At 30.8% G+C, this 14,171-nt stretch overlaps 2 protein-coding genes across 2 annotated transcripts in view; both read right to left on the bottom strand.

The window, feature by feature from the left end:
• Positions 1 to 1,442: 1,442 nt before the first annotated feature.
• Positions 1,443 to 11,044, bottom strand: LOC108721814 (uncharacterized). The gene is made up of 15 exons (XM_018446587.1): positions 10,764 to 11,044; positions 10,299 to 10,644; positions 8,759 to 8,986; positions 8,131 to 8,244; positions 7,858 to 8,013; positions 5,884 to 6,168; positions 5,471 to 5,701; positions 5,290 to 5,403; positions 4,927 to 5,080; positions 3,103 to 3,328; positions 2,581 to 2,929; positions 2,158 to 2,388; positions 1,985 to 2,098; positions 1,577 to 1,732; positions 1,443 to 1,493 (listed from the first exon to the last, which is right to left on the bottom strand). The coding sequence occupies exons 1-15, from the start codon at positions 11,042 to 11,044 to the stop codon at positions 1,443 to 1,445; spliced, it is 3,036 nt and encodes a 1,011-aa protein (XP_018302089.1).
• Positions 11,045 to 11,770: 726 nt separating this feature from the next.
• Positions 11,771 to 14,171, bottom strand: part of LOC108721806 (uncharacterized) — a 29,381-nt gene continuing 26,980 nt past the window's right edge. The window contains 3 exon segments of the mRNA XM_018446573.1: positions 11,771 to 11,903; positions 12,202 to 12,357; positions 12,946 to 13,074. Of these exon segments, the coding sequence (XP_018302075.1) occupies positions 11,853 to 11,903; positions 12,202 to 12,357; positions 12,946 to 13,074 (336 nt within the window). The 3' untranslated portion in view covers positions 11,771 to 11,852.

Raw genomic sequence — 14,171 nt, 5'->3', positions numbered from 1 at the left:
AAATCTTATTTTTATAAAGCAAAAATTGTCTATAAAGATATATTTCAGAATCATAAAAACAATTGTTACATATATTATTGTTAAAATAAAAATTGTCATACCTTTTCTTCTCCAAATACATAACAGTTTAACTTCAAACAAAAAGCCACTTCATATTCACTTAATTGTCATTAATAAAGAATAATTTTGTAAAATCGTAAAAAATAATTTTTACTAAAATAACTTTATATGACTGTAATTTGTGCAACCTCATTCAATCATCAATAATGACGACTAATTATTAGAGGAAAGTCGTCGATATTGACATAGATTTTCTAAAACGACATCCCTTTCTTTTTAGAAATTAACTATTGTACTTTATTAATACTAGTAAAAACATGATCTGTTTAGTTAATTAAACGCATAATTCGTATATTTGTAACTTATTTCTATACAAAATCAGCTAAAAACAAATTCTATTAATGCTACAAAAAAATTCTTACGATTTTCTTTTGCAAATTGCGTAATTTAAATAATAGGGATTATACTATTAATAATATCATGTTGTTTTAAATGCTTACAATTTCCTAAATCAGTTTTATTTATATTATTTTCTTTCTTAGTTTTTTCATAATACAGTTTTAAATATAAAATCGGGATGCAGCGTAAACCGACACACCTGTCTGTAAAACAAATCATGAGCTAACTTAATCAATAGCATTGTTCGTTTTGTCTCTCGGGAGTTGCTCGGGATCGCTCCGTACGAACTCAGCGTATTTGAAACATAGAATTCACACTACGTACGACATCCGTTATACGACGTCCGATATTCATCGTTACGATTTCAAGTACGCTAGGTTCGTTCGGAGCGATCCCGAGCAGCTTCCAAGAGACAAAACGAACAATGCTTTTGTAATGTTGCTTTATAGTGTCAAATAACTCTATCGAAACTAAAAGTGATGGTACATATATGGGAAAATTTGAAGTTGAAAAATTATCGTGTTACATATTTGCATCGTGCAGAACACAGCAAAAAGTAAATACCCATATAATTCAAAAAAATGTTTTATATCGAAGTGAAAAGATTCTGGAAAATTTTATACACATTCACTTGTAACTATTTTATAATAAAAGGATGATTTCTGTAAAAGAAAAATAATAGGAATATGCAGCATATATTATATTACAGCCCACTATGTCAGTTTTGGAGCCCATTTTATCAAACGCTCATTTTTGCTTACGAAAAAATTAAATATTGCAAAATTACAAATGGTATTATAAAAACTGCTTATATTATCTGATAGAAGACACTTTTTAATTTGTATTTATGTATTTAAAGATTTATTTTTACCTCTTGTTTAAGAAATATTGTCTAAAAACAAACTGGTATATCGGTATCGGCGACCTTCCTCTAATGAAACTATTCAGATTGAGATGTTTTAATTGTCTAACACCTTTTGATTTTAGTACATCGCATTTAATACTGATATATAGGAGACAGAAGCCTTTACAATCTAAAAAAAGATTATTCACAATTGATAAAATTATATAAGAAATTATATTAAACAAAAATTTCATTTATAGCATAACGTCTCACACTTGTGAATCCTTCTAAAGTCAAATCTATAAATCTTCCTGCAGTGATTGTCAATCTTTTCTGACATCTTAATATCATAAACAGCATAATGCGACTGTCGCTTGGCGGCATATTATACCAAAGTGCCTCATACACTGCGTTGCTAATCGACTTGCTCTGGAAACAGGATGAAATTTAAAATGTTCAAAGTAATGCTTAAAATATTTAAAACGTTCCGAATAATAATTAATTAAAAATATTTTTTGTTGATGTCGATTTCCATGTTTCAAATCTTCTAATAGCAAAAATAGTTTTGGAAGAAAATACCTAATACATATTATATCAATTAATGTTTGACGCAACATAAATAAAAAAATTCATAATGTATATCTAAAATACTAAAAAAATAGTAAAAATGTTTTTACACACTTTGGCACTTAAAAATTCTCCTACAAAGCAAAATACAAAAACCTCTAGTATTATTGTAATGTAATAGCTCACTGATTTAATCAAATTTGTTGTATCTTCTCCACTACGAACGATCTGCAATAAGACAAGAACGTCATTATCTAAAATATGAAGAAATGAACAACATTACTCACAATTATAATTACAAAACCAGTACAACACATAACCAACGTGTTCCACAGAACTTGCATCAGCGCAATGTAGGTATACAAATTTTCAATATTTTCTGATAAAGTAATAATCTTTTGATGATTGCAAATAAAACTTTTGATAACGGGTAGAAATGTACTGCGATCGTATTTTTTGTTAGAAATTTCAAATAAGTCTTGTTGCATAATATCGATCTGACCGCTCACATGAAGTATCTATAAATATTACATAGATAAATCTATACGAATTACCGAACAAATAATCCATATAAATTATATAAAATAATCTAATTATCCAAAGTAATACATAGTGATACATAGCCAATATTAATTTGAACTGATCGCATCGGACTGATAAGAGCTATCATACAAGCATTTTAATTTCTTTGAATCTCATTGTATACTTACCAATGCAACAAGTAATGCATTTATTAAATTAACCACAGAAGCTATCAACAAATCATAAAGAAATTGTCCAATTAAAAAACATTCGAAAATCGGTGATTTGCTAATGTCGAAAGGAAATTCCATTTTTATAGGAAGTTCTCGAGAACTATTGCCGAACTGATCATTCATCGACTGAAGCAAATGCTCGCCAATTGACAGAGAGAAAGCAGAGAAGGCATAAATACTGAAAGATACATTAGCAAAACGGCGCGACAGATCTGCCATGGTCACCATCGTAGATTTATACGAATCATTAATAACACACTCACTCCAATCTTTATCTATCGCCTTCACAATATGATAAAATATCCTGCAGGACATATTCATGTATAATGTAATCACAAAAAACATTCATTCTTGATTTTATTTAAGGTGCAATAACATATTTTTCACCCACATATTCGCCTTATTCAGATTATGTCAACATAATTTTATTAGATATAGATACATTCTATATCAGTTTCACAAAGGGATATATCTTACCGACGATTCCACCATAGAACAAAAAGCTTGAGAAAAGCGAGGCTGTATGCTAGGGTAAGACCAAGACAGTCCATGAGAAGCCAAAGATCGTTCAAGTCAAAGTGTACAAATATGTACGTGTATTGGTAATATTGCACTATTGCTATTGTTGTCATGTAGCTAAACCAATAAAGATTTGGATAAGCCGAATCCGGCCACATGCCGATGAAACGGAGGCCGATCTCAACTGAGAGACTAATAGTATTTGCCCGCTTCATTGCTCTTTGTTAACCAACGTACATTAAAAAGTCAACGAACGGAGATATTATTGCGTGAAAAACACTTGCGTATTGTCCAATGTGCTTCACGTAATGGCTAAACTGTTAAATAATCGCAGTTGAAAGACCGTAAAGCGCAAGATGCTCTAAACGTGAATCAATTGTAATTATATTCTCGAACGTTCTCAATGCATTATGTAATGCAAGCTTATAGCTGAACCGATTAGACAAAAAATATGATAATGTTCACTTCTTCTGAATTAGTGAACACTTTAGTATAGTGCACAATAACAGGTAATTGCTTTGAAACTGCGTTTCTGTCTCGAATGGCATTTTTATGTCCATCTATATCCATCAAAAAAAAAAAATGCGCAAAGACTTGATGTCTACCGAACACGAAAGATGAAAAACAACAGTTTATTGTAGCTATTATGTGGTCGTAATATACCGATCTCACTAATTCCGTTTTTCTCCTCATATATTCCGCTTCTATTTCAAGTAAAAATGAAGACCTCTAAAATTACGACCGTCGAGAAAAAAACAAACTTTTTCGACGTATTCTTCTGAATTAAAAGGCTATGATAGAAATGTAAGTTATTTCAATTGTATGAACTGCACCGCTTTCATTACCGATTTTCAAAAAGATATTGAATCTCCACGAGCGAAGAAGGATTGATACCAAAGTTTTTTGATAGATTTTTTTACAACATCGATAAAAAGTTAAAAGACATAAGTATTATGACCAACTTTTTAAAGGACTAAAAAAGAACAATAGCAAATAATTCTATTTAAAAATACAAAACAAAAAACGTTATAATACACAAATATGGTACGTGTATGTCACAGATATGCGCAAAAAGTTTAATTTTTCCGATAAATGAAATTAGATGTACGGAAGATTATTACAAAAGTAAAGTATAACAGTATATACATATATATTGTTTTATTAATTATTATATATAATATTTATATTAATAAAAAAAGATACATATATAAATCGAAAGATCAGTGAGTGCTACAGCTAGAATTTGGAAAAAATTTATAAACATACAGTATTATAAACGTGGATTAACTTTTGAAGGTATTATAAAGTTCATTATCTTACACCTTTTTTTAAATCTGAAATTTTTTTAAACCTTTTTAAAATTGAAATATTTAGTAACAATATATTAAAACAAAGAATTGATACAAAGGAATTAGCATTTCACAGAAATGTTTAAAATAGATTATATAGTTACCATAGAAAAATAATTATTCACAGAATTCATAAAGGATAACTTATATTGAAGTAATCTTACATCTTCTCTTGTAACTTATATAATTGTTTGGCCAAGAATAACAATTGCTTGATAAAATTATTGCAGCTAAGGCAACATTGAATATACATATATAGCAACAGACGTCATTCTGAACTTAATACATCGCATTTAATATAGATACGTAAGAAGCTGATGCCTTCATAATCTAAAGGTTGCATAAAAATAAAGTAAGAAATGTATAATACAGCATATCAAAGAATGTAACATTTATATTTAATGTTATTCTCATTTAATATTATATCTTACGTTTGTAAATCCTTCCAAAGTTAAATCAACAACTTTTCCTGCAGTGATCGTCAATCGTTTTTGCGATCTTAATATCATAAACAATAAAATACGGCTGTTTGTCGGTGGCATATTGTACCAAAGTGACTCATAAACCGCATCGCTAATTGACCTACTCTAAAAATAGAATAAATTCAATTTCAGATATTGAGATACAATAGACAAAAAATCGACGACTTTTAAAACGGTTTCCGTAGGTCAAAATACATATCTTTTAATATTTGTTAATATTATTAATAAAATTTTTAATATTTATTAATATAAATTAACTTTTTAAATTAATAGAATAAAGTTAATAATTTTTTATTTATGAAATTCTCACAAACCTTGGCGCTCAAAAATTCTCCGGCAAAGCAGAGTATGAAAACTTCTAGAGTAATTGCAATATAAAAACTCACAGATTTGATTGAAGTTGTTGCACTAGCGTTGGTACCAATGGTCTGCAATAGAACAAGGAAACATTCTTCATTGAAAGCGCAGAATAACGTCCACAGCGCTATTACTCACGATTATAATCACAAAACCAGTGCAGCAGATGACCAAAGTATTCCATAAAAGTTGCATTAATGCAATATAAGTATATAAATTTTCAATATTTTCTGACAAAGTAATAATCTTTTGGTGTTTGCAAATAAGGCCTTTGATAACAATTAAGGATAAGCTGGGATTGTATTTGCTGTTAGAAATTTCATTTATATCTTGTTGCATAATGTCAATCTGTCCGCTTACATGAAGTATCTACAAATTGGAACAATTAAAAGTTAAAGAACAACTTTATTTTATTATTAATTATATTAATTAAAACGTCAAACCACAAGCAGGATACTATTATTATAATTGTAAGTAATAAAACTAGATAAAGAATAGATACATATGTTAATTATTGTAAAAATAGCTTCAAAAGGAAATCTTAAACTCACCAATGAGACGAGTAACGCATTCACCATACCAACTATAGAAGCCAACACTAATTCGTAAAGGAATTGCCCGATTAAAAAGCACTCAAAAATAGGAGATTCACTGACATCGAAAGGAAACTCCATTTTTATAGGAAGTTCCCGAGAATTATTATCAACTCCATTGATGTCGCCCATCGATTGAAGCAAGTGCTCGCCAATTGAAAGGAAAAAGGCAGCTAAGGCATTGATACTAATCATCACGTTTGTGCAGCGATGCGACAGATCCGCTACGCTTATCATCGTGGACTCATACGAATTATTACTCTTTCCAATCTTCATTCATCGTCTTTACAATATAATAAAATGTCCTGCAGGAAGCAGCTTATATATCGAGTATTGTACATATTATTAAATTTCTTCAAAGAAAGAGACAGAAGGAACATTTAAATACATTTGATTTTATTTAGACATGGATCGATTTATAGTCCGCTCTTATTACAAAGCTGTCCTAATGTCTTAAGACATTGATATTCTCTGATATGCTCTGTATTCATAGTCCGTTCTCATTTCAAGACCGTCTTAAGTAATGTCTTATAATGTTAATACGGCTCTCTGATTGGTTTATGACATCTTAAGACGATCTTAAATTTACAAACTAACTATAAATACCAGCCGTGGTACTAATGATAAATTCGATCTTCATTTGTTTCATCAAAATTATTCATTAACAACGGTGATGTAGCCTATTGTCGAAATCGCTATTATATGTTTTCAGTTACATCTACAACAAAATACGTCTTACCGGCGGTTCCACCATAAGACAAAGAGCTTGAGAAAGGCGAGAGTGTACGCCAGAGTAAGACCGAGACAGTCCATGAGGAGCGAGATATCACTCAGATCAAAATGCGTAAAAACATATGTATACTGATAATACTGCACTATCACCATCGTTGCCATATAAAATAACCAATAAAGAGTCGCGTAGGCCGAATCCGGCCACATACCGATGAAACGGAGGCCAATTTCGACTGGGCGACTGATGGTACTTGTGCGCTTCATCGTTCTGCAACAATCACTGTACGTTACGAACTGATGGCTATCGAGATGTCAATGCACCGTAGCGAACGTAAACCTAGGCCAGTAAAATGCGCAATGAAAACGTCGCTCTCCGAATAATCATGGAGAGAGACGATAAAGCGCAGGTCCTCCCTCGATCAATCATAATTATACGCCGACTATTCAAATCCCATTATTTCTTGAAAGCTTATAAGTACACCGAATGAAAAACAAAACGCGTCCACTTTTCCTCTAAAATAGCTCATGTAATATTCCTTGATAATTGCCGAAGAAATAAAACCTTTTAGATGCGAAGATAATTATTTCTACAAGCGTCTCTACATTCTACAAAAAAATGTGCATTATTACGAAAAAAAATGTTAATGTGTCTATAGGCAGAAAATAAAGATAATATGGAAAAGGAAAGTGGAGAATTTGATATTGAATATGCGCATGAAAGCTAGATTATTCTCGATGATAGCATTTTATAAGTAAGTGGTAGTATCATTTCTCTTTTTCACATGTAAATAAAATCATATTATTCAAAAATTAGACCTCTGCAGAGTATATAGTTAAATACAAAATACTTTTTGCGAAATTTCTTTGTACTAATATATGTATATATACGAACAGTCCGCTCAACGGAGAATTGAAGATTTGGCTAAAACTATAATCCCTGTCACGTTGCATAGAAATCATATAGCGTCCTTTCCTTTAAGAAATATCAGTTTGTTATTGTAGAAATAAGTTTAATTTAATATTCTATCATACTAAAAGACTCACCAGTGCCCAAATGCAATTCATCATTCTTTTTTAATATAGCGCACTCAATACGGATATATACGACGCAGACGATTTCATAATCTGGCAATTAAGCAAATTAAAATTTTTGTTTTAGTTCGAACGACGAAAGTTCTCTCATAGTTCAAGTAAACTCACGGTTGTGAAACCTTCCAAGGACAGATCAGTTATCTTGCCTGCAGTGATGGTTAACCGTTTCTGTGATCTCAACATAAGGAACATCAAGATGCGACACTCGCTGGGCGTTAGATCGTACCACAGGCACTCGTACGCAGCATCGCTGATGGATTTACTCTGCAATGGCAAACAAGCTTCCACGATTAATCGCGTCTAATAATAAATTTCTTTCGGAAATTAACGCGAAGTTTCAAGAATTTCTACGACGCTACCATTACGCTCCTTTACGCTGACCTTGGCACTGAGATATTCTCCAGCGTAGCAAAAAACAAATGCCTCGAGAGTTATCGCAACGTAAAAAATGAGAGATTTTGTTATCATCGTAGAGCCTTCTTCCGTACCGATAGACTGCAATATGTGTATAATACTTATGTATAGGGCATAATTTATAAACATGTAAGCATTTTATATCTTCCTTGGAAAAAATTTTTTTTAGAATTTTTATACGAATTGAAATACTCTTCAAAAGTACTGAGAAAGTATACATCTTTTCTTAGAATTTTCCATATATATAATTTTTGAAATATTCTAGAACTTTTAAGATTTGTCATCCTATAATTTCTGAAAGAATCCCTCAGACTTTTCAGATTTTATAAAATTTCATAAAAAATTACAAGATGAAAAATCTTAAAAATCTTAGAATATTTCAGAATTCACATATATGAAAAATTTTAGAAAAGAGATGTAGACTTTCTTGGCACTTTCCAAGTTTTCTAATCTGTATAAGAAAATCTAAAAATTTTTCTAAAGTATTATAAAATTATCCAGATAAATTAAAAAATTCTGAGAGAGAAAGAAAAAAAGAGAGAGAAAGAGACGGAAAGAATTATAACACAAAAAAATGTATAAAATTATAACTTACTATTACAATCACAAAGCCTATGCAACAGATGACCAAAGTATTCCAGATAAATTGCAACAATGCGATGTTTGAGAAAAGGTCTTCAATATCGTCTGACAAATCGATGATTCTCTGATGTCTATTAACTAAATCTTTAATAGCAGCCAGAGAAGATTTTGATGTATGTTTAGAGGAAATTTCCATGAATCCTTGCAGCATAATATCAATTTGACCACTTACGTGTAGTACCTAAAAAACATCTTCAGTTTTATAGACACTTTACAGCAGTATCACTATCTCCACAAAAAATCTGAAAAGTTATACACATAAAATTACATTCAAAAATAAAAAACTATAGTATTTGTTGGAACACATGATTCCAATGCCACTAAAAGGACAAAAAACTAACAATCTAGTATAAAAAATTATGGAATATAATAATAATATTGTCTTTCATAAATATGCCAAAAACTAATACAATTAATTTCCAATTCCAATTGAGTTTTCAAACAAAGAATTAGATAACACAAAAAGAAAAAAATTATACGTATACACATATAAGGGTGGGGCATTTTAATCGCCCCAGGCGAATATCTCAGAAAATAAAAGAGATACAAGAAAAAGTTTTATATGAAAGTTGTAGGTTTTTTTAGGGGAAAGAAGGTGGACATAAGGGGCACTACCAAGATCAGATCAGAGTCAACATGAATTTTTTAAATGGAAACCCCAATTTTTACTGCATATTCTGTAGTACATCTCGAGAGCTCTCCAAAACGCTATAATAAAATATTTTTTCATGAAGTACTTTTCGAGTTATAAGTCTGGAATGTTATAGTTTCGCCGGCAATAACATTACCCAAGGTGTCCAACCGACGGCTAAAATCTTTTGAATGTGTTCAGGATCACGACCTGAATAACATTTGTCACCATCAAAGTCATTGGAGGTTGTTCCTCTAATTTTCATTTTTGCATTAAAAATTCGTTTCTACGTAAAAATGAAAATAAGAAGTACAATCTCCAATGGCCTTGATCTTGACAAATGTTATCCAAGACATGATCCTGAACAACATTCAAGATGTTTTAGTCGTCGGTCGGACACCTTGGGTAACGCTAATGCCATCGATACTGTAACATGCAAACCTTATAACTCGAAAAGTGCTTCATGAAAAAATATTTTATTATAGCCTTTTTCATAGTTTTTGAAAGCTCTCGAGGTGTGCTACAAGAATATGCAATAAAAAATTGAGGGTTCCATTTAAAAAATTCATGTTGACCCTGACCTTAGTAGTGCCTCCTATCCAAAATCCGTTATTTCCACCTTCTTTCCCCCAAGAAAACTTATAACTTCCATATAAAACTTTTTCTTGTACTTCTCTTAGTTTCTGAGATATTCGCCTGGGGCGATTAAAATGCCCCACCCTGTATACATATTTATATATGTCTTTATTTATAATTAAATGCAAGATATAATATAAAAGTAATTACTTATGTCTTTTATGAATTCAACAAAATTTTGATAACCTTCGAACCAACTAAATCATGAAATACAATGAAATCTTACCAGCGTAACGAGCAAAGCGTTCAGCATAGCGATGATACAAGCTACAGATAAATCATGAAAGAATTGAAGTATCAATATCAGTTCAAAAATCGGGGAATTGTCAACCTTAAAAGGAAATTCCATTTTGATGGGCAGCTCGCGAGTTGAACCATCGTTCTTTTGAATTATTGACCGTATTAAACCTCCGATTACATAAAAGAACACGGCTAATGCATTCGTAGTGATCATTATGTTGGAGCATTGACGCGACCAGTTGGCGTATCTGATCATTGTGGACACGTCCGAATTGATTGCGATCCCGTCGCTCCAGTCTTTATCCATTGTATCCAGAATGGCGAACAACTTTCTACAGAACATTCCTTATATCCAATATCATTCGCGCAAGATAAAAATGAAATTAAAATGAAATGAAGGCATGGTCGATCACTCGCCTTGTCTACAGAAACCGTTAAGCGTTAATCTTACCGACGATTGAACCACAGATTGATCAGTTTGAAGAACGACAGACTGTAGCCGAATGTGATGCTCAGGCCATCTACAAAAACCGAGAGATCGCTGATGTCGAAGTGTGCCAGAATATACGCATACTGAAAGTATTGCATTATTGCCACCGAAATGATATAAGTCCACCAATTGATATTCGAATATACACAATGTGGCCACATTCCGATAAAACGTAAACCCGCTTCGACCGACAGGCTGATAGTGCTTGCGCGTCCTATCGTATCTTCGCGTAACTTCAACATGTTTCTTTTGAAAAAGACTATCTCCGAACCGTGTAAATCTCTTAGGCATAATAACATCGGATATAGCAAAAAGTAAAAACGATGGGAAGAGAGAGATAAAACATAATAATGAACTGACGATCAATCGTAATTATCCATACTTCACAGAAATGAAATTAAATTGAAACTGAATGCTCACCAATTTGTTAGATTATAGACTTGAGAGGAAAATGTGACGTGTAGAAAAAGCGATCTATCTCGAATTTTTTTCTGCCCAGTTAAAAGCATCGAGTTTTCCAACGATAGAGTCGCTAATTTGCTGAGTCACTTACTTTAAAAATGCATGAAGCTTACTGAAAATTGCTCGACGCTCGCTGAGAAAAAATTCATCGTGACTGAGACATAAAACGAACAATATAGTAAAGACAAGCAAGAATATGAAAAGTAAGTTGGATGATACGGTCATATAAATATTTTTCATCAAATAAAAAATTATTATATTTTTAAAAATATATAGCAGAAAGAATTTATGTAAATGCACAAAATGTTCAATTATTTTTGTAATGAAATACAAAGGTTAAAAGAAAATATAGAGGTTCGAATATATAATGCATGTAATGCAAGTAGTGATCATGGAAATCTAAAATACTTTATTATAAAATGTGGAAGGTAAATTGATACATTATGCTACATTTAATTTACATAATTATTATCATGCAAATTCACACGCATCACAAAAGTTGTCAAGAAAAAATCGTTAAGAGAAACTCCTAATATCTTTAGCAACATGTAATGACCATCTAGACATTAGATGGCTCGGCTTTGAACTTCAATACATCGCGTGCAATACTGACACATACGAAACAGAGGCCTTTAAAATCTAGAAAAATTATACCAAATAATAATAACATAATAATACAATGATATAAGAATAATAATATATAACAATACAACAAAAAATCAATAAAAATAAATTTATAAATAAACAAACTATTTAAATGTATAAGTCAAATGTTTCTATTAAAAAAGACATATTTCACAATCAGTTAAAAAATCGTATAATTATAAAATCGCTTAATAATTAAAATACATCGCTATCGTTTGGAATGACATCAGCGATCAATTGATCCATCAATAGGAAGTCTTTATTAACAAAAAATTCACTATTGGAATCTTACACTCGTGAATCCCTCTAGTGACAAGTCCATCATATTTCCAGCCGTAATGGTAAGTCTTCTTTGTGATCTCAATATTATAAGCAGGACGAGCTTACTCTCTTTGGGTGTAAAGTCGTACCAAACTGATTTGTACGCTGCATCGCCGATCATTTTGCTCTGAAGAAAAGTGTTGCAAAAAGTTGTGTTGTCAGTGAGATAAATGATTAAAAAATCAACATAAAAGTTTTTTTTATATTATAAAAAAAACAATTCTGATATAGAGTTTGATAAAGAAATCATCGTATACCTCAATTACCATAAAAATGTATTCTCGCTAAATAGATAATTAAGGCAAATTATTGTATCAATGACATTAATTTAAGTAATTATGATTTAAATAATATAAGTAATAATGATTATTTAAATAATAATTAATTAATACGTAAAAGCAAGACGTTTGTTTAATGAAACTTGCACATGACACAATATATATTATACAAATTCATCCAATTATTATGAGGGCATTGCAACATATTTACATTGAAAAAAAAATGTCGATTTTTCTTTTCGCATTGAAAAAAAAAAGAAAAAGAAGATTTAACTTCTTCTTTAAATACTTGTATGTTCTCCATAAAAAAAGACGCAATTGTCATTATTAAAAATCATTATTTAAAATCATTATTTAAAATCACAATGTATAGCCGAATCGCGTAAATTGACGCCTCTACAAAGAGAATCAAGCGGAAAGATCTCGATTGTTCCGACCTTGGCAGTGAGATATTCTCCGCAAAAGCAGAAAGTAAACGCCTCCACCGTAGCAGCCATATAAAACACTATAGCTTTTATTAATGCCGTGTTATCGATCGTATCCGAATCTTTCATCGTGTTGATCGACTACAACATCAAATCGCGATATAAATAATTATCGTTGCAAAATGAACATTCTTTGTACTCTTTACTTTTGGCAAAGGATTACTTACTGTTACGACCGTGAATCCTAAGCAGCAGGTTAACAGTATGCTCGACATGAATTGAATTAGCGCTATGTAAGAGAAGATTTTGTCAATTTTGTCTGAAAAAGTGATGATCTTCTGATGCTTGCCAATCACTTCCTTTATACAGAAATTTAGTTGTTGATTGTTCATTTTGGGAGAGATATTGCTTAATGTATCACACAAAATCTCTATCTGACCGCTCGTATGAAGAATCTGAAAACGTATTTCTATAAAACCGTGATATAAATAAACAGAAAATGGTTCCACACTATCATAATAGTTGCTAACCATGTGGTACACAAAATAAATTGACAGCACTACAATGAAAGGAAAGTTTGGATTCTGCAGCCAAATAAAAATGCTATGCCATATTTTATCATCTAATTTGCTGCAATAGCCAATCTTTTCTTTCAGTGTAGTGCTGTCAATTAAGATTAATCTAACCATACAACCCGAAACTATAGAACACATACATCGTTTAAGATAAATATCATGTTTTCGACGTTTTTGATACAGGGGAGAGTAAGAATATTACGAATATTAAAAAAATTAAATTGATGATTGTTACTCAATTAAATAATTTTTTAAAAGGATATTGACTATAAACTCAAATAGTTAACATTTATATGTTATCAATATAATATTAATATAAAAATAATTTAAAAAAAAATCAAACTTAATTTGCCATTGCCCCGTGTGGCAACGAATAACTTCGAATGACAAGGATTTTGTTTGTTGTTAAATTTTGAACGTTAATTATTAAATTTTAAATACAAGTAATGAACGTTAATTAATGTATATAATTATACATTATACGTTAATTATTAAATATAATTGTGTAGAAATATATACACAATATATACACTATAACATTAATATTATATACAACACAATAATGAACGTTAATTATTGCATTTTAAAGCCAAATAACTAGACTTAGAGCATTTTTTTTTAATAAAGACGTTTGTAATTAGTAAATAATCACCGGCTTTATTT

This window comes from Mycetomoellerius zeteki, unplaced genomic scaffold (assembly GCF_001594055.1).
Source record: "Mycetomoellerius zeteki isolate Tzet28-1 unplaced genomic scaffold, Tzet1.0 scaffold105, whole genome shotgun sequence".
Lineage (NCBI taxonomy): Eukaryota > Metazoa > Arthropoda > Insecta > Hymenoptera > Formicidae > Mycetomoellerius > Mycetomoellerius zeteki.
The sequence above is the reverse complement of the archived record's forward strand: the minus strand, read 5'-3'. Positions and strand labels throughout refer to the sequence as shown.